General features: G+C 37.5%; 1 protein-coding gene across 1 annotated transcript; it reads right to left on the minus strand.

Annotated features, from left to right (window-relative positions):
- Nucleotides 1-11,315: 11,315 nt before the first annotated feature.
- LOC121862495 (protein lap4-like) lies at nucleotides 11,316-20,661 on the minus strand. Its single transcript, XM_042360801.1, has 2 exons — nucleotides 20,363-20,661; nucleotides 11,316-11,459 (listed from the first exon to the last, which is right to left on the minus strand). Exons 1-2 carry the CDS (start codon nucleotides 20,522-20,524, stop codon nucleotides 11,316-11,318), a joined length of 306 nt encoding a protein of 101 aa, XP_042216735.1. The 5' UTR covers nucleotides 20,525-20,661.
- Nucleotides 20,662-20,930: the final 269 nt, after the last annotated feature.

Raw genomic sequence — 20,930 nt, forward strand, 5'->3', positions numbered from 1 at the left:
GTTCCCAAAGTGGGGGGCGTGAGGCGGGTACAGGGGAGGCGGGAAGCCATCTGCCAAAATTTGCTATTTTTTGCTCAAAAAGAATATAATGAAGAAACTCTTTCGGGAGTAACTCTCTCTCCGTTTGAATCTTCCACACATCCGTGCAAAACCAAAGTATAGCAGTCATCCCTATCCGTTTTCTATTATTTCATCTCTCTCTCCTTACGCGTTCTGTACATGTCATGGACACCATACTGACTCTCACACTACTTGTATCTTTCACAACACTACCAGGTACCACCAGCCACCGATCCTCCCTCATCTTCAGTTGCGGCATGTTAAGATTTATCTCATACTGTGTGTTTTAGTCTGGATTTCTTCTCTTTTAGTTATTTTTAATTAATTTTGCTTATATAAGGGGGGGGGGAGGGAGCGTGAGGACCTCGTAAAAAGCAAAGGGGGGGGTTATGTTAAAAAGTTTGGGAACCACTGTGTGTAGATGAAGAGAGACGCGAACTAACACCTAGAATCGATGATTTCTCATGGCTCATGACAAACCTTCAGCATCAGCAAAAGGTCGTCAGATTTCCTTACTTACAAATATGACTCCGTCAGCTATTTCCCACGTATGTGAGGGTTCGGAAGTAGACCGACACAGACTACAGTATATGCAGCTGAGCAGTGTTGGATATCTGCGTCCACATCAGCTAACAGCTGTGTAGGGCAGGGACCGGACGCTGATCGCTGGAATCTCTGAATGATAACCGGGGAGAAGGGCAGGGCAGGAGAGGGGGATGGGTTGATAGTGGTGATAGCTGAGAGGTGGTGTTTACTCTCGATAATTATGGAAAAGAAGTTTAATCCAAATGGGGGCTGACGTAGGGAGACATGGGGAGCCAAAATCTAGTAGTTTTTACTTGTACTCCCTGATGCATCGAGCAAAACACAGATTCGTGTGCAAAATATTCCTCTAAGCTGCAGAAGATGACAAGCCTTCTTAGCTTAGAGGAAACGGACTTTTCTAGTTACACCTACAGATTTCAAGCCTGCTAATACAGAAATTTCACGTCAAAGCAATCGAGTATTACACACCTCCTTTTCAAAATTTAGGAAATAAACTTTGTAGGATGAAGGAAACACCACCAACCATTTGCTAAGCCAGCCATGACCTCGTTAAAGATGGTTGTCATCCTTAATTACCAAATTATATTTTTTTCCCGTAATTCCAAATGAAATTCTTTGGAGATCGCTGCAATATGTAAGAACAGCTATTTAAATAATATTAACACAATAAGTATTTTTTTTTTCATACAGTACTTAAGTTTGTAATAAAAGATGTTTTGGCAACAGTCGAGGCCCTAGAATGTGGTAGTTGCTGTGGTCAGTACAGTACATACACTGAAAAGTTTACCTTAGGATAATATATACAGTATGTATAAATTTGTAGCCGATTTTGTCGAAGTTGCTAATGAAATACACTATTAAATTTTCATATAGAGTTACTGTTGATAAAGTTGACGAAACAAAACTTTGATCTGTAGCCACATTGAAGAAACTTTAACTGACTTGTTAATTACAGTAGGTGTCGAAATGCAACTCGGAAAAGATATTGGAAGCATAATGTGTTGTCTAATGGTAGACCCTGCTGCCATATGGCATCACGAAAATTGTCACCAAATCCCAGGTTGCTGATCCGACTTTCTGCCTCATTTACACACAATTGCAGGGTCTCAATTGTTTCTCTTATTTTGACAACACAACATACATACAGTATATCGTTTCTCACTATTGATTTTTTTTTCATTTTTGTATTTCTTTCTGGTTCATTATGATTATTATTATTATTATTATTATTATTATTATTATTATCAGTTATAATCATTGTTATTTTATTCTATTTTTTTCATTTTTTATTATAAATTTTATTTACTTTGAAATAATAATAATAATAATAATAATAATAATAATAATAATAATAATAATTAATAATATTTTTTATTATTATTCTTATTACATTTTCGCCCCCCAGGCCCCGATGTGGGTTAGTGAACTGTGCCCAGGTGGGGTAATCCTGTAAAAATAAATAAATAAATTACAGTAGGCGTCGAAGTGCAACTCGGAGAATCTCCTTCGATGGCGCCATGTTAAGCAGCAAGAGATCTTTCATTTCTTCAGTGTAAAATTTGCCTATTTTTTCTTTAGTATTTGTTCGGTTCATAAAACAGTACGGTCGGCCTACCAACACTGAGAAAAATTGGACTACAATTGACCCTCAAGCAAAATCATAAAAAGGGATCAAGAAATGTCATAAAATACACTATCTTATCTAGAACGTTCACTTCGCATCAATTAAGGGAAAAATAAAAGTACAAAATCTTTGTAAATCCGACCTCGAGCTATACATCATCACCGTTAGAATATAACTGTCTATTAACCATTTATGGAGTCGCGTCGCACTTGAGTATTTTAATCTACTGAGAGAAACCTCTTCCACTCAATGGATTAATTACAAATACTGTATCACTATTACCAGCTGGTGTTAAACTCCGACTTATCTCCAGCATGACCATAATACTGTACTGGTAACAAAACAATGGTGTATCCCAAGCCCACTATTCGAGTCCCTAAATATCTGGTGGCCAACCCACCCCGCTCACGGTGAAACAGATTAGCGAGTCTACCATGACCATACACTATATAGGTTAAAATTAAATCACCCACACGTACACCAAATCACAACAAGCTCTGTACCACCACTACCAACACCTTCCTTTCCCGAGCTATTACACTAACGTGAAACTTTTATTCAAATATAATTACACTAATATACTGTTGTTGTCTAGCTCACAATCAAACAAATATATATTATCTCTACCATCCATTAGGAAGACCCTCTAAACGTAAGGCTAACGGATGTTATGGGTTAAGGCACCATGTCACTAGTTCATAAAATACCCAATTAGAAGTGTGATATCTTGAGGGCTCAATTTGGTATGCGCAGTGAATCAATGTAAGCTGTAAACCAATGTGGATATTAATAATTCATTTCTTATACTAAGTACGCAGGTTGAGGATGTCAAGATACGTGAAGGTAGGTCTGTCTGTGTGTGTGTGTGTGTGTGTGTGTGTGTGTGTGTGTGTGTGTCAGACCTTTTCTGTTGCTTGCTAAATCCACCTTCGTCACTCTTCTACGTCATTTCCGCCTTTTCTTCGGTTATCTGAATCCTCTGATGCAACCCACACAAATGTGGGAGAGACTTAAATATAACAGATAACAATATGAGACAATTTAAAAAGATCAATCTCCGCTTCCTGGGGATACGCTGAGCCGAAAAACTGCAACCTGCCTTCCACTCTCCTTGATGTCGCTCAAGAGTTGAGCATGACGATCACGCGGTGATTGATGGCAGGATGATGGGAATTTTTTAATTGTGTATGTCATTTTCGTCTGTGAGTTCTAAGGTAATTTGAAGGTCCAAGACTCAATACTTGGACTATTACTACATTACAACTGAAGTTAATTTGATGACAAAATATAAAGCGTATAATTAAATCTGATGAGGGCTCCAAAAAATTACAAGAAACCCTAAACAAGCAATTAATGTGGACTGAAAAACGACATGCAATTTATTGTGAAAAAAATTTAATTATAAACCAATGGAATGGTTACATTCGACACAAGGCTAACAAAGTACAGTACTTGGGTTCATATTTAAGAGCATTATTAACAGGAAAGGAGAGGTTTTCTCTAAACTATACCTTACGCATGAGACTTCAGTTGGAGAACGTGGTTCAGTTTTGGTTACCGTACTATAGCACAGTTGTCATTCGCAGATGTTACTAAAAACAGATTGGAGATGACATGGCACAGCGCGGCATGGTCGGAACAGGACAAACTTCTCGATAGAAATATATAGTTCATATATATATTATGCTATACGTCTTTTTAATGAACACGATAATAATTGTAGTTTGTTTGTTACAATTTAATATCAAGGGTAACAGGTAGTAGGCAGCTATCAAACAGGGAGGTACTACAGCTTGGGAGATATTGGAAGCATAGTGTGTTGTTGTCGAATGGTAGACCCTGCTGCCATATGGCATCACAAAAATTGTGACCAAGTCCCAGGATGCTGATCTGACTTTCTGCCTCATTTACACACAATTGCTGGGTTTCAATTGTTTCTCTTACTTTGACAACAGAAATTATATCTATCGTTTCTCACGATTGATCTTTTTTTTCATGGTTATTTTATTATCATATCATATTTCTTATTTGTATTTATTATTATTATCATTATTACTATTATATGTCTTTGCTCCCAAGTCCTGATGTGGGTCATTGACCTGTGCCCAGGTGGACTAATCCCCTTATATATATTTAAAAAAAAAGTTTATCCTCCCTACCACTACCACGCGGTCGCCCAAAAGCACTGCCCACAACTGTGTGACGATAATGACGAACTGTACTATACTGTAGAATGGATACTAATTTCTTAGAAAACATAAGAATATCTGGCCAACCTACAGTATATTTGAAGTTCCCTACGAGTTTAAGTCAATGATGGTGTTTGGAAACTAGGAGTCCACTCATCCTCAACTCTATTTCTGGACCAAAATTTATCTAATTCCTTCCTAAATCTAAATATAATAAATTTAGTCGAAAACCACAGCTACGTGTTCGCTCCCGATTTGATAGTTTAATAAGTATCTTTGTTGTATCGCCCCCGTATTCCATTTATACAGAAATACTGGATCAGCAGGATCGTTCACAGAGGTTGACTGTGTGCAAGGTATAAATATATCTTTCCACCTTGACTGTGTGGAGGTTTACATCGAGTGCAGGAGGAGCGGCGGCAGCAGCTTCTTTCTAAGGCTAGAGCGCTTCCCTGCCTTGGTGTGTAGTTAATGAACCTCTAAGGTTTTTATACCTCCTCCTGCGGAACTTCTTAAGGTTAATGGGTCGGCATGATAAAACTGTTACTGACAGTTGTGGTGTTATGTGAGGTAGTAGTTGTTCTAGTAATAGTGGTGGGTGAAGGAAGCAGGTGGTGAAGATGAAGTAGGCAGGTGGTGGGGTGATGCGGATATCATATTAAAGTTGGGAATGTACAAGCCATTGTAGCATGATTGGCATGGTTAACCCACGTCCTTGGTCAAGTGTGGTAATGTAGGTACCCTGGTGTGGGTGCTGTGCAAAGGTTCTGTATGTATGAAGAGCCAAAATAATAAAATAATCAATCTGTCTTATACGGCAGCCTCCTGCGCAGACCAGAGTTTTAATGCAAGAGATATACTGTACATACTTCAAAAGGTGACACCAAGACCACGAAGGAAAGTTGCTCTCCTGTGAGCTATGAGACTTGTCCAGTTAAAGGTCTCATTGGTCTGGATTATAGTAATGTCAGATTTATATTAGGTTGGTCAGTAGAATTTTAGCTACGAATATTTACTTTCTTTGTGCTGTCGTATATTTCGGCTACATTAACCTGGCTACATTTACCTAAACAAAACTTATTTAAACGCATTTCATTTACATAAGCTGATGCCATGCATAAGCTTGTTCAGCACTGTTGTTTTAATGTTTTGGATTTAACAACTAAAACTTCCTGCAATAGCACATTAAAAGTGCTTTACCAATTTTCACCGAATTTTTTTTTTTAATTGACTCAAAACAAATACTATACTACACCCAATACACACTAGTGCTTATTTTCACATGTACTATGATATAAAACGTAATCTTAGGTTGATGGAAGCCTTTCATATAGCTATTAATGAATTTCTGTTTTCTAAAAAACCGTATTTACCCTTTTTTTTAGTTCGAGTCAGAAATTGCTGAAAATTAGGTCCATTTATTTACGGTAGGTGATGGCAGAAATGTAAACTATAACACACGGTGTGAGTTCAAATTCAGCAGGGGTTTAAGTATTGATTTTATATTCCACTTACATCAGTGTGTGAGTACCTACACTTCATTATGTTTTTCAATGAACTTATAAAAGTTGGTTAGTCATGTAAGTTATGCAATTGTATGAGGAAACAATGCAGGTTGTGAGTAGACCTTTAAAGTGTATAACAGTGAATACATTTAACGACTTCAGTGATTAAGGATTAATTAAGAGCCGTACTTTGACAACACTTGATTTTTTTCTTTAAATACGCAGCTGACAGAATTACAATGCAAGTGACAAGTGTTGGAGGGAGAGTAACCGGTAGGTAAGCAGATAACGGTGGTAGGTTGAAGTGATAACTGTTATAGTGTGTGATATCTTATCAAGGATTATCTACGTGCCCTTCCAGCTGATATTGCGAGTTGTGGGGGTAGCAAATCGACACTCGCACCTGGGAGACTCACCCTCAACCGTGATGACTTTAAAAGCCTTTTGTGAAAAGCAAATCTTTTAAATAAATATGTTTGTTTTCCCAAGCACCAAAATATTGTGTCACTATATTACGGTACCGAGAACTAGAGAATTCTTTTTAATAACTTAACGTACTGCATAACGCAAATCAATGTTACTTATTTGATTCACTGATGTACATGAAAGACAAAAATCGCGTCGTGAAATTTGGTGAAGACATAATCATGCCGAAGGACTAAACTTTTGGTGCGCTCTGCCTTGCGGTAGGGGGCTCTCATAATGCTTCACGAGTTTATTTAATCTTCGGACAAAACCGTGACCCGACTTTTGTCTTTGATTGTACACCTACGAATACCCAAGTGCTGGTGATTTAATACCTAAATACACCATTGATTACGTGGTGATATCACTCAAGAGGTATCAGAAATACATCCAGATAAAGATATAATACAAAATAATAAATCACCGAACAATGTATTAAATGCAGAATATAATACATTACAATTCAACGAGTAAATATTATGTCAGAATAAAAGAACTCACGATCAGCTAATGAGACTGTCTACCTTGAAAATTCAAAACCTTGAAATATAACCCTCGGCAAGTCACGTGGTTTAAAATGTAACCAAGACTTGAGTAGAAGAGTGGCTCTGTATGTCTCTCTCGTAAGTCTGTAAAAAATATAAATAGGCAGTGAGATAATACTATCGGTAAGATTATGCAAGAAGGGGAAAATACTAATAAACGGTAAAAAAAAAGAAGGAATTATGGCAAACTGAAAAGACGACATACAGGAAAAGAATCACTTTCTGTAACAGGCGAAGCCTCAACCCACAATATCACCGCCAGTTTTACGGACAAAGTTGGAACCGCGACTACCCACAAGGATGAAGTTAACCCGCACAAGCTTCTAAAATTGCTCCACCAACTAACTGTCAAAGCTGCAGCCTTTCACGATGCGTCAGTTCATTCACAGCTTTGTGCGTACTACGACCTTCTACCACCCTGGACCGCCCTCACCCCCGACACCACACAAGCGAGTCATTATCTCTCACGCGAGAGTCCAAGTGTGAACATGCTAAGGAAATCTAAATAATTTATAAACCATTTCAGTATCTTAAATATATAAAAAAAATCTTGTGTAATTCAGTGGTAAAAATAGATGTTTTCGGTGTAACAATCAACATATGCACTCAATAGCACTAATCCAAACTACAAAATATGACTAAATGTTTGTGTCAGTCTTCTACTAAAGAAACCAGATAATCGACTTTCACCCAGTGTTGACGTCGGGGTGCACCACTATGCCCACGCTTCAGAGTGCTAAACGCCCTGCAGGATACTAGTGGCCCTGACCCGTCCACCAACACCACCTAGGTCGTATTCTAGACTCCTACACTCGAGCGACACAAACCTCACCACCACTACCCTACTACTGCACCCACCCGCCACCTACCGTACCGAAAACAAGTTCCTGCTTGGTTCTCACAACCTTGCTCACCCTCAGGCTAAACTTGCTCCACCAGGAATTAAGTTTGCAACACCAACGTGGCCCTAGACAGTTTAGTGCAACACTAGACACTAAGTTCAGTGTGTTTAGGTACAAAGGCCAGTGTGTGTGTGTGTATTGAGTACGTTTCACAGGTAGGCCTTTAAAAGGTGATTCACGCCACGGAACCTTCCCGCAGTAGCAAGGTAGTAACACTGCTGACTGGGGTCATCCTGTAATGTACATTACAGCGTAACTCAACCCTAAGTTGGCAATTATTGGCCATTATTTTCTTGAGTACATTAAAGAGAAGACGAAACTAGTAACCCAGAAGGGAGCCAAGACCCAATATGCGCCCAAGTAATGAAGTTCCCAGAAATTCTAAGGAAACTTAAGGTAGAAGTGTGACGCCTCGTACTGAAAACCCTACTGAAGCACACACCTATTAAGGAGCTAGAGGCGAATCACTAGAATTGGACTACCATGTTGGAAGAGGAATGACGCTATGCAAAGAAGAGGATAACCAAATAAATTTAGATAAAAAGTCATAATAAAATGAAAGCAGAAACAAACTACATATATTGAGAAAAAATCAGATGTACGGTATTTTTAATGTGTGACTATTCCATCCACTGCATGCTCATACAGCCTTGTCAGTTACAGTATCAGCATAACAAAAAGGAGTCATTAATTTATTTTCTCAACGACTTCACGGAGTATTATGGAATAGCGACTGCTACCATATACTGCATCTCTCTTGTAAACTTGGTGGTAAGTCTTGAAGGTTTGGACGGATCTTCCTTAAACTTGCCAACATTAATCCCTTTAAGAGCTTGGGTGGGTTAACCAGAATTTGAGGGCGTTCGGTAATAATATATACGGTAACATGTGCTCGACTACCTGTGAACGCATAAAGGTCGAGTCTAGTAAGCCATAAACTTTTTTTTCCTATTTGAGTCTTCTTTTCTAAAAAAGATAAATGGAGAATATGCATAAATGAACCACATGAGATAATGTATTATTTCACTGAGAACACTTTACGCCTGTTGTTTGTGGGTGAAATAGGTGAAGGTTCTGGATTGTCTATGTGAGTGATCTGCAGCTCGTCTAGCTTGTTTTTATGTAAAGGTCGCAAAGAAAGCCCAAGCCAAAAGAATTTTAGAGGTGATGGGTTGCCAATTACTGAAACACTCATTACAAATCAGTTTCAGAAACCCTAAGTGATATACTGTATATGCATTAGTTCACCCACATAACCGCTAAAACAAATACAACTTTGTCACGATCTAATTTGAGTAGACTCCCACACTGTAACATTTTAATGAAACCCCGAAGCAATTATTATCCATATATAGTATATTCCTGAGCAAGTGTTGCATGAAAAAAAAAAGCTCGCTTGTCAAGTGCATTTGTTTCACCAGTTGGTTCTTCCTGCAGGATGACTACATTGACTAGGTGCCATTAAATGATAATTCACATGAAATTTGATGAGTGTTACATTAATGTAAAGTCACCATTGACATAAACCTTTACTGTATTCTTAGATGCCCACGAGGTCTGGTGACAGTAGCAATGTGAGAAGAAAATTTTCCAAAAAGGTTACCGTATATGATCACAAACAAGTGGTATACTGACAAAGTTTGCACTGCATTACTACCAGAGTTGGCCATATAACTTAATATGACCTATATTTCACCAAAAATATAGGTCACCCATCTACTGCACCCTCGTTGACCATAAATAACTTAGATTCGCAAGAGTAATCTCTCCGGAAATGGACACATGCCTCTCCATCCACTACAGGGGAACCAGGATGAAGATACTATGGCCTTCCCCTCAATAAATTCACAATTATGTTTGGTTGTTAAAATATGTACGGTAAGTGTTTTATTTGGTGCGTGCGTAGGGGCAAGAAGGGGGCGGCATATATCCGTCGAGCAAAATATTTTAGTTTTGGTGAACGTTCACTACAAAAAAATTTCCTATCAGAGAGGGAGCTGCCCTTGAAGCCTTCCTAGTATTTTAGAGGTTGAGTAAGTGAACCATTCGTTAATTCAGCCTAGTAACAGAATACAGAGATCTGGTTACAATGGCTCGTCTCCACCCCCCGAGGTCAGTATATACTCACTGTCTATCAACACTTAATATACTTGAACCTTCATATCTATTAAATACATACATTTCATCTTATATTTTATATTTACATGTTCTTTATAAACTTTGTAAATACAGTGGGGTATGCTATAACGAACGGATCCTTCTACGAATATTCCTATAACGAACGGTTTTACCTATAAAATTGAGAATGCTATAACGAACGAAACTCCTACAACGAACATTATTTAATTTTTTTTTTCTAATTTATTGTTTTTTTATTACAAATATTAATGATATTCTTTATTTCAGGGGTTTAGATGCATATTTATGCACTTTTTTACAATTTTTACAATTTTATATTATATTTTTTAGTGTTAAGTGGTTGTATTTGGGGGCCTGGAACGGATTAATCCTATAACGAACGAATGCTATAACGAACAAGGTTCTAGAACCAATTAGATTCGTTATAGCATACCCCACTGTATACGGTAATTTACCAATGTCGTTTAACATGTTTATGTACGCTATTCTTAAATGAGAACAATTATAATACAATTCAAGTACAGGATTTTACATTTATGCACCAACAATCTACGCATCAGAGGCCAACGTATTGCTTCATCACTATCATTAATCAGTAATGATATCGCAAGGACTAGCTGGGGGATATGTACAGTATTATGTGTTACTGACAATACTGTACTGCATCGACGATCTATTGTCCAATCTCATGGTGGTAGAGGAGGTCTGCAGTGTGCCAGATAACAAACAAGATTTTACTGCCTTTCACTTTACTCGTAATACTGTAAAACAATATTGCTTACCACAAATACTGTACAAGCAGTGAACAACATAATACAGGGAGTAATGATAATGTAGAAGGGTAACCATTTACAGTAGTCGGTAGATGGTCAAAGACATATGTGCTTTTGCAAAGCTTTCTAGATCGCATCTAGGAGGCCTTGGATCTTGGGACGATCTACTGTTACACTATATAACAGGAATCGGATTCGCAAGGGCTCTAAGATTAAATGTACTCGCAATTAAAGTTGTAAGAATGTACTTAACTGGTTCCCCAAACAAATAATATCCAAAAATAGCATAAATAGCATGAACATTAAAATGAGGCTTTAAGAATGTTCATTTTGTACCAACAAGACAAAAATACATATTAGTAAAAATCCATATGTTAACTTTATTTCCTGACAGGTAAGATTATAACATATCTAGCTGAGGTTGTCTAGGTGCAATATTAATTCTATTAATATTTCAGCTTAAGAGACGCTGGTGGGCATACAGTAAAATTGCCAGAAGAGACTTTTTTTTCGTGACAAATGGCTATTCTTCAATTCGAGTGCAATTTATGTTAAAACTGGTGTAAATTATAAAACATTAAAACAACACTCACCATTTCTGGAGACATCCAATTCCACGAGGTTCTCAAAGTTTTGTATGTCTGGAGGAAGCCTCGAAATCTCATTGTCACTGAGGCCTAAACGGCGCAGTTTGTGCAGTCGGAAGAAGTTCTGGGGGTAAAGAGAAATGGGCCTGGGGTTAAATTAAACAGACTACCGCGTGTAACTCCTACACTTAGCTGTCATAACATGCTTCATCTTTGATTTATATTTTATTATACAATACTGTACATTATAGTGCCGGGGAAGGGTGGAGGAGACTTAGCTGGAATTCTTAGCTTTCAATGTAGGTACAGTGGAACCAAGTGTTATAAGTACTGTACGGTAGTAGCCTTACTTTACTTACCAAAACGTCATGTTAAGTCATACAGTACACACAGTATATTACAGGGAATTTGTGTAACCAGTGATTTCACGTAATCCCTGTCTTAAAACAACCAAATTTCACCTAATTTGGGAGTTTAGATATGGTTAGGTTAGCTTATTAATATTCATTTATAGTTTGCATGACATTTATCTACACCATACAAATGGTTAATTTTTTAAAGAAAGTTACTTAGTAGTACTGTAATATGGTACAGTACTTTAATAGCCTTCTGTAAACAGAGGTACAGTACTGTACTGTACCGTGCAGGTTGACGCCTGTGAAATAAATGATCACCGAAAAGAAATTCTGGTAGCTACTAATTATAATAAAGAAAAAAAGTGACATAATAGCAAATTACATGGTGGTAGATGAATAAGACCATAGAGAATCTTGCAATAAATATTTCACCTTCGCCAAAATCTTGCTGACCATTAGGAATTTTCACAGTATAATTTCACAAGTTACTTTGAAGTACCTGGTAACAAGCAAATCTTGTATGGGGTTATCGTTAATACCCGTACTGTATACAGAAAAATACAGTATGTACACCTACGTACATCTATCTCAATTAATAGCATCTTACCTGTAGAAGTACTAGCTATATGTTACAAGTTGGTTGATAAAAAAATTATGGAGAAAATATACTTGATTTGTCATATACAGTATATATTTTGACACTAACCTGAAAATTTATGGAAGAAATGTACAATACAGTACTGTACTTTGGTTATCAAACAGCTCAGTGCAATATCACACAGAAGACTGGCATTAAGAGCATCTACAACTGGCTACCAGTATGGAGGGCTTTCACCTACTCCCTTTCCAGCTTGGTTCTCAATCATGCTATCTCCACTGCTATATGACCAAAGAGGCTATTGGAATTTGTAGTGTACAGGCCTATATACAATATCCAAAACAGTCTGGGTAGCTATCTGGAAAACTCTGGAGAACCTTATCAAGCAAATGGCTTTAGGAAACATTTAAACTGATTTTTTTTGACTGGGCAACAAATTAGGGCTGTTGTACAGTCGGGGTCAAAAGCCTTGAACACTTAGAAATATCTGGCATCTACTTGTGAGTTATACATACCGGTATATGATTGGGATATACTAATAACACTACTTGTCATCACATAATATGCCTGAACCAGAAAATGGGATAAAACTCTCCCTAATACCCAAGATCTTCGGGTACTTACATGCCAAATACTGTCAAGTGTTCAAGACTTTTGACCCAGACAGTACATACAGTACAGTACTATATGTAACCTTATCCTGATAGACTACTTTTAAAAAGAAATGATCTTCTAGGGTCAAACTTTGAACCAACAATAAATTCTCTATTTCTCAAAGCAAAATATATATACAGTACTGTACATAAGGTATATGCATAAGCATCAGTAATCCCAGAATGAATAATTCATACTGCTTGAAATACAAGAATTGAAAGTGAATACCTATAGGTTATAAAAAAAAATAAATAAAAAATCTAAACTCAACCTAGTGCTTGCTCCATCGAGAAAGGGACCAACAAATACAGAACCAGTTTTCCTTCAAAACAAGAAGCCTTCACATCCTTCTTCCAAATACATAGTACACTACAAAGTTTCCAGTAGAAATTAGGAACTTGAAAATCAGATCCATGAACCTCACTCCAGCTTAATCCAAACTATTAAGATAAAAAAATAAAATAAAAAATACTTCAAGAAGGCTCATACTGTACTGCTTTAAACACGTCTCCCAAAAGCTTAAAAAAGTGAATTTTGTGAATCAGACAAAAACTAACAGGAAATTACCACTCCTTATCATTTTTCAATTCAGAGTTTCCAGACAATAGCTATACTGGGTCCTGAAACCAGGTGTTTCATCCCCCTTAGACTTGTCAGATTATGAAGTCTTCCAAGGGCCAAGGGTCAAGTCAAAAACAGTACAGTACTGTATTTATATCTGAAGACTTACTGACCAGTTTCAAAATACATTACTGCATACCTGTACTGTAATACTGTACAGCAATACTAAGCATGGACCTTCCAAGGCTTTTCTGTTTTACATCACCAATTACTACAGGACTGTACTGTCAAAATCACTATACGGTATTAATGCAACCAGCCATACTGATCAACTCAAGACGTCCAGCTTTCATGGTTTTCCAGAGAGACACATCAATTCAATCTATAGCTACAGTAGCTACAACAATGCAAAAACTGGGCTTTAGCTTATACTGCACTGCACTTCCATGAGACACAATTTAGATGAGATTACACTGATGGACTGTGTGGAATTGACAAATTTGTAAGTTTAATAGCTATTCCTGCATTATATTATGACCGTATAATTAGGATTACTTTCCTTTTGGAATGCTATGTAACATTAGTAGTTTGAGCATTTAATCAACCCCATCCCTTTTCCTAGCTGGTCTCAGGGGAGTTGCCTAATAAAGGATGGCAGCCAACAATCAATACATGATTGTGAAATCTTATTTTATGGCTAAGTCTGAAACTAAGCAGCTCAGAAATTCTTTCTCCTCCCAAATGAGAAACTAACTAGAACTGAATAATGATTCCTGCCGAAAATCAATATGGATGATACAAAAAGAATAGTGATGTGTACAGTAGCTAGTGTGATGTCACATGCTTGTTCAGGATTTTCAATGTCTGTGCGGGGAAATCTTTTCTTCTACCCTCCTTTCTCAAAAGGTGATAATTGTAATGAGGAGGTACTGTATAAGAAGCATTTTGATTAGTCTCTGCCATTAATATAAGGTCACTTGGGTGGTTTAATGTGTAGCTACATTATACTCAAGCTGCCTACAACTGGTTTCAGCCATAAAATTGGATTCCAAGATCAATCTTTCACTTCTATTCTAAAAGGATAATGAAGCAAAAATAGATAAAAAGAGGGGGGGGGGTGACTCATGAGTTTTATACTGTATAGCCATAAGCCCTAGGTTGTGGGACTGGGTTTAACCCATCTGTTAAATTCCAAAAAACATTAACATTTTACTTAAAAAATTAAAATGGTGGATTTGTTTCATAAGTGATTGTAAACTGAAAATATTGTAAAGTGGACGTAACACTAAACTATTTCACTGTCCGTTCTAATACAATATTAACATCACTTTTGGGTTAGGTAGAGCATAAATGTTGGTGGGTTAGCCCGCAGAAAAATACCTAAGTGATAATGCGGCCCATGATTGAGGAAAGGTTGCCCATGCCTGCTGTACACTGTATAACATAGCGCTAGTGCCTCAACCAAAAGGAATTTATCCACCTATGAGACACCTAATCCCCCATGTTAAAATCCCTTAGCAGTCCTTAAAAAAGAAGGCAAATAAAATAAATAAAAATAACTATTTAAACAATAACAACACTATGCGGTACTAATAATCATAGTACAGTACAGTAGTACATTGTAATAGCCAGAAGACTCAAATTTTATAAAAATGAGAGACAAGACATGATACCATTACTCTTCCAACTTGTTGACCATCAGAAACTCACAAGTGACAAATGCCCAAGATTAGGGAACCATAGGAACCCAGTATTGCCCTGAAAAGACTAGCTATTGTAGTAATAAAACCAAGAAACTTAATTTTCTTAACCATGCAACACTATTTATGAATGGATAGGAAAAGGTAGATCTGATTCCACTGTAATCAATCTAAGGAAAAGGTGTCAACCTAAAATGACCCTTCCTGAAAAATAGATTAAGGAATAAAAACCAAATATGATGCCATTTACCACTGTACAGTACTGCACAAAGATTGATAGTGGCTAAACATCCAGAGAAGGATTCCAATTGAAAGTCTTTATCCAGCAACCTCTCTGATGGTATCGCCCTATTCTTCAATAAAGTACAGGTACTCCTCTACTTACAACCACCTGGAGATACGACCGCCGCAGTCTTATAAAATATTTTTCAAATTACGTATTTTTGAGTCACAACGTTAGTGATCGTGCTGTGTTGACAAAATTTTCGTTTGTAATTCCCTTTAAAATGGCTGGCATGCGTAAAAGTGAGAGTTCTTGTGGTGCTGAGAAGAAAAAGAGACACCTATTTTAGATTTTTTATGTATTATTTTCGCATTTTCGACTTACGACCCGGTCGTCGGTCCCTAACCCCGTCGTAAGTCGTGGACTGACTGTACTGAATATCATCTGCCCAAACATGCACCATCCCCACATAGTGCATGGTTACAATGAAACAGAAAAGTTTGTACAGTACCATACCATACAGTTATTAACCTTAAACGTTTATCTTTAACTTCCCATAGCTACTAGAAGCAATTTAGAAAAACATCCTCCCTTTTAGCTAAACACCTCTGATTCTACAGATCAAGGCAACCAATACCTTAATCTAAAGGTAGTAAGTAGTAGGCAGCTACCGTACAGGGAGGTACTACTGCCTGGGGGAGATATTGGAAGTATAATGTGTTGTCTAATGGTAGACCCTGCTGCCATATGGCATCACAAAAACTGTGACCAAGTCCCAGGTTGCTCATCTGACTTTCTGCCTCATTTACACACAATTGCAGGGTCTCAATTGTTTCTCTTACTTTGACAACACAACACACATACAGCATATCGTTTCTCACTACTGATTTTTTTTAGTTTTGTATTTCTTTATACAATATATATATATACACAGTATTTTTTTTACGCCTTCTGAGCGATTAAGGGATAATCAGATCCATCATGTTGAACTCGAACGTTATAATTCGGTCAGAACCTGTTGAATACAATTGATTCTTAGTATTTCAAATAATAAATCATACAGAAATGTTTAATCCAATATATGTTCACATAACAATCATAGCTATGTACTTAGTCCAAACTTAACATCTATAACTGCTTGCGCTTGTTTGAAATAAGTGTTTTCCTGTCGCTGGTACCTTTGATGCAGCCGAGTGAGATATCGGGTAAACCTACGGCTTGTCACCTTTGATACAGTCGTAGATTGGTTGATAGTTGGAAGCGTCACAGCTGTCCAGTGCTGTACTTGTACAGTAATTATCATAGCTTGTAAGTTACACAAAACACATGTAGTTTTCAATTTACTTGTTGTTTCTTGGTTTAATATAAACACACGTGGTAATTTTCTATTTATATTGGGTAGTAGTGTCTGTGCAATTATTTGGTACAGTATTGTCAGACTAATGAGCATCAGCTGTTAACTTGTAATTAGCTGAGAGAGCTTGTCCCAGAGAGCTGGTCTCGGGACACGTTTTTAGGGTATCGTGTAGGGGTATGAACTGGTGGTGAATTGGTAGTTGGAGGGTAACCACATTTCAACAAGGCCATTAACGAAACAGCTGACAAACACACTGAGGGTTGAGTGTGAAGTTTATGGCCCGTCAAGTCAAGATGGTGTGATATAACAAATGCTTATTCTAACGTAGATGCTCATTACTCGGGTGATAGAATGTATATAATGAATATATGTTATTAGCCCATATTTAAATACTACTACAGAGGCTAATACAAGACTAATTGTCAGGCATAACATTTAAATAAAGGGTAAATATTTGTCCATTGGCTGTCCTCAGATTTTGGTATGAGAATATTTGTGTGTGTGTGTGTTTTACTCAAATGTGACCTTCATTTCTTGCGTAACTTAGTGGCTTTTGCAAAAAATTTACATTTTAATTTTCAACAGAAACTGCTAATTTGCACAAAAAAGGAGGTCAAATCGGAGTAAAACACACACACACAAAAATAAAACTATTCCCATAACAAAGGAATCAGCCTACCTAACCTAACCTACAAGGAGGAGGAGGCAAGTGACTTTAAGTGAGGAGTACAGCCTCAGGTGAACATGACGGGAACCTGTGGACAGCCAATGGACGAATATTAACCAAACAAAATAATTATTTTCTAGTTACAAGAAAATCCAGAGAGCAGACCATCTTCAACATAAGCCCTGTGCACTAAATTGCTGTACTGTATACAGTATCCCGGTATACAGGTTGGACCCCGCTAATCCAGAACCCGATAATCCGGCAGTTTTGATGGTTAAAAACGGTGTCATAGCTCACTTCTAGTGGCTGTCGCCACTATTTTACCTATAAATACTTATAATTTACCCCAAAATAAGGCTCCTAAGAGAGCCAGCAAACAGTGGAAGTGGTTGTAATGGGGTGAAACATAAGCATGTGACATTAACTATTTTAGAAAAAATTCTATACTGAAGAAATTTGAGTAATTTATACTGTCGTACATTTATGCATTATTTTTAACTTTGGCTTTGATGGTTCAAAATTTTCGCTAGTCTGGAACTGGTCTGGTACCAAGCTTCTCGGATTAGCGAGGTCCAACCTGTACTTGTACCATTATCAGATCCATAAACGTACAAGCTACAAATGTTCAACAAACAAAACCCCCCAAAATGCTAAAGTTCAATTCCAGAACTCTGAAAGCTTATTAGAATACAATATTACATGAAACTTATAAAATAAAAAAGTTGTTCAGATTTCAAAAGTTGAAACACTGACTGAGGAAATATTGGATGAAAATGAACAACCATGTTTCTCTATGACACTTTCAATGTGCCCTCGGAACTCTAGTGATTTAAAAAACACCATCTATCTATATCAACCTCTGATATTAGAACGAATGAAATAAATTAAGCATTAAGTGCTTCAAAACTTGAATATATACTGGTACAGAACCAGTATCACTCAGCAGTCCATTCCTCCTACAATCACACATAGTTCAGTGAGTTTTTTAATCACTGGATTGCCAAAGGCCTGTAGGCTGGGACACAGAAAGAAAATTTCTAATTAGTATTTTATACTTCAGAATATAGTAGAGCAATTTGGGATATTGTACTTTAATTGGTGGCACAAATTTAAAAACTATACCTGTTTGTCTGAATAATTTATAACCTGTTATGGTTTTTGAAGAATACGTACTTATAAATTTTACCCTCGACTATGAGGGAAAACACTCTGCAATGGTAAACATACCACAATGGCACCGAACAAATTTCCCAATTACTCTACAGTACATATTCAGTACCGGGTATACAATCAGTTCAGTTATTCTCAGTAATTTAAACCTAGTTTGTAGTATATTACAATATAATATTTGTATTAGGATTTTATATTCATTATCAAAAACCCATATGAACTTGAGAACTACTCACGGTGGCCGAAATAGCCAAAAGGCAATGACCAGCAAATCCAATAATAAAGATAAAAAGGCTTATAGGGTTGGGGGACATCTATCACTATTCCACTATACCACACTGCATAAAATTTATTTTTGCTTAAATTTTGAGTCAATTTATGATAATAGCCAGGTTTCGATTTTTCCAGAAAAATGTTTTTCCTATGGTTTTTGTTGATTCAAACGAATCTGACCTTCGTTTCTGGTGTTAACTGCCCTAACCTAACCAAAACCTGGCTACTGTCCTAAATTGACCAAATTATGTCTGTGTCAATGTATTTCCACTCCAAAAACATCTGAAGGACTTGTTTTAAAAGATAGGCATAGGATATGGGTATGGCAGCCGCATACAAAACGTCGATGTTTATTGGGAAGGCAGCCTAATGCACATGCATGGTGGGCAGACTGAACAATGAAAGTCACTATGACCTTCCTGACTAACCTAACCATACGAGTAACAACACGGTCCGTCAATATGTTGCCCTACCTATATCCAGTGTGATTTTTAGCGTATGGCTGCAGTACCTAAAACCACTACATAAAAGATACCGTAAGCTTCTTGTAAATTCATGATTAAGCTAGCTGAGCTCTTCAGGCAGTTTACCACAGCACGTTCAGTGGATGTGTTTTCAACAATTACTCTGTTTTCCTTTCTTCTTTAATATTCATATGCATTTCATATCATTAGCACCTGTGGGGTCACCTTAGTGTCTGAGTTCGAGGAAATGGCAGTGGTAAAGATTTGGTAGAGGACATAAACAGGAATCACCACACACAACTGAGAAACATGAGTAATAGTACCTTCTACCATGGTAGAAATTAACAACCCCATATCACTTGAAAGAGAAGTGATGAGCACCAAAACCAAGTTTGAAAGTATCTTAGGAGACTTCTAACTTTTACATGCACACAAAGACTCTCAATGGTCACCATATAAACCTTACACTCCATATAACAAAGTAGCCCATCCCCCACCTCCAAGACACTGACACACTTCATGATCCACTGTTTACACTGTTTAAATCCTAGATATTTTTCAGGGATTCAGAAAGCAAATAACGCAGGTCAGTGTCATACTTGTAAAATTAACAACCCTCGGAGCTGTCCTAGCCCTAACTGCAAGGTAGAGAAGTGCTTCAAATTCATCACAAGTTTCAAAACCAGTTTAAAGACTAAGCCCAAGAACTTGCATGTATACCTCCAGTGACTAATACCCATTTCTCCCTTTAGCTTGCCAAATCTCCCGTAACTGGGAAAATTTCTGATGGCTGTCAAATATACAAAAACAACTTTTGGTCGGTCAGTAGCATCAACAGTGAATAAAAGGGGGAGGCTAGACGAGCCTGGCTGGGTCAGCGAGTCCGGGGTCTGGAAGGTGGACCTGGAGCGAGCGAGCGTGAGGCCAGCCTGACTCCTGCCGTGGCCTTCTGTGCCCAATACTCCCTGCCACGATTATCAAACCTTGTGCGAAGGGTTACTCACCTTTGGGAGGTCGCGAATATGGTTGGCGTCGAGTAACACCTCCTCCAGACTACGGGCGTAACGCATTATGTCGTCAGGAACACTGCCCAGCGAGCAGTGCCGCTTATCCACATACTCCACATGCCTGTTACACCCCTTAAAGAGGGGGATACACCGAAACATGATTGCTATTCGTGTTAAACACCACTCATAATCAACATAGCCCTAATGGGCACACTAAAACACAGCGGATCACCCTTTAAAATGATGCCGGACAAAGGCACAGCCTCCCACAGTAACGGCAATGTACTGACTGAGACGTGACGTCACCAGCGCGCCATCTGTTGACAACCTCGCGAACCAAAGACTGTCATCCAATAATCTGTCATCAAATTTGAATCTAATATATATTATACACTGTGTGAAATTTTTATATTAAAATAAAAGGAGAAAAAATATATTTACGATACACAGCGATATAATCAAGAAGGAATGGTAAATCCGTTTTAATTATATCTGCTATTGTTACCCGGGAAATTTAAAAACTGGAACCAACGCCCTTTATATTGACTGGTGCTTGAATAATTAA

The sequence above is a fragment of the Homarus americanus genome, unplaced genomic scaffold, assembly GCF_018991925.1.
Source record: "Homarus americanus isolate GMGI-L3 unplaced genomic scaffold, GMGI_Hamer_2.0 scaffold31037, whole genome shotgun sequence".
Taxonomy (NCBI): Eukaryota; Metazoa; Arthropoda; class Malacostraca; order Decapoda; family Nephropidae; genus Homarus; species Homarus americanus.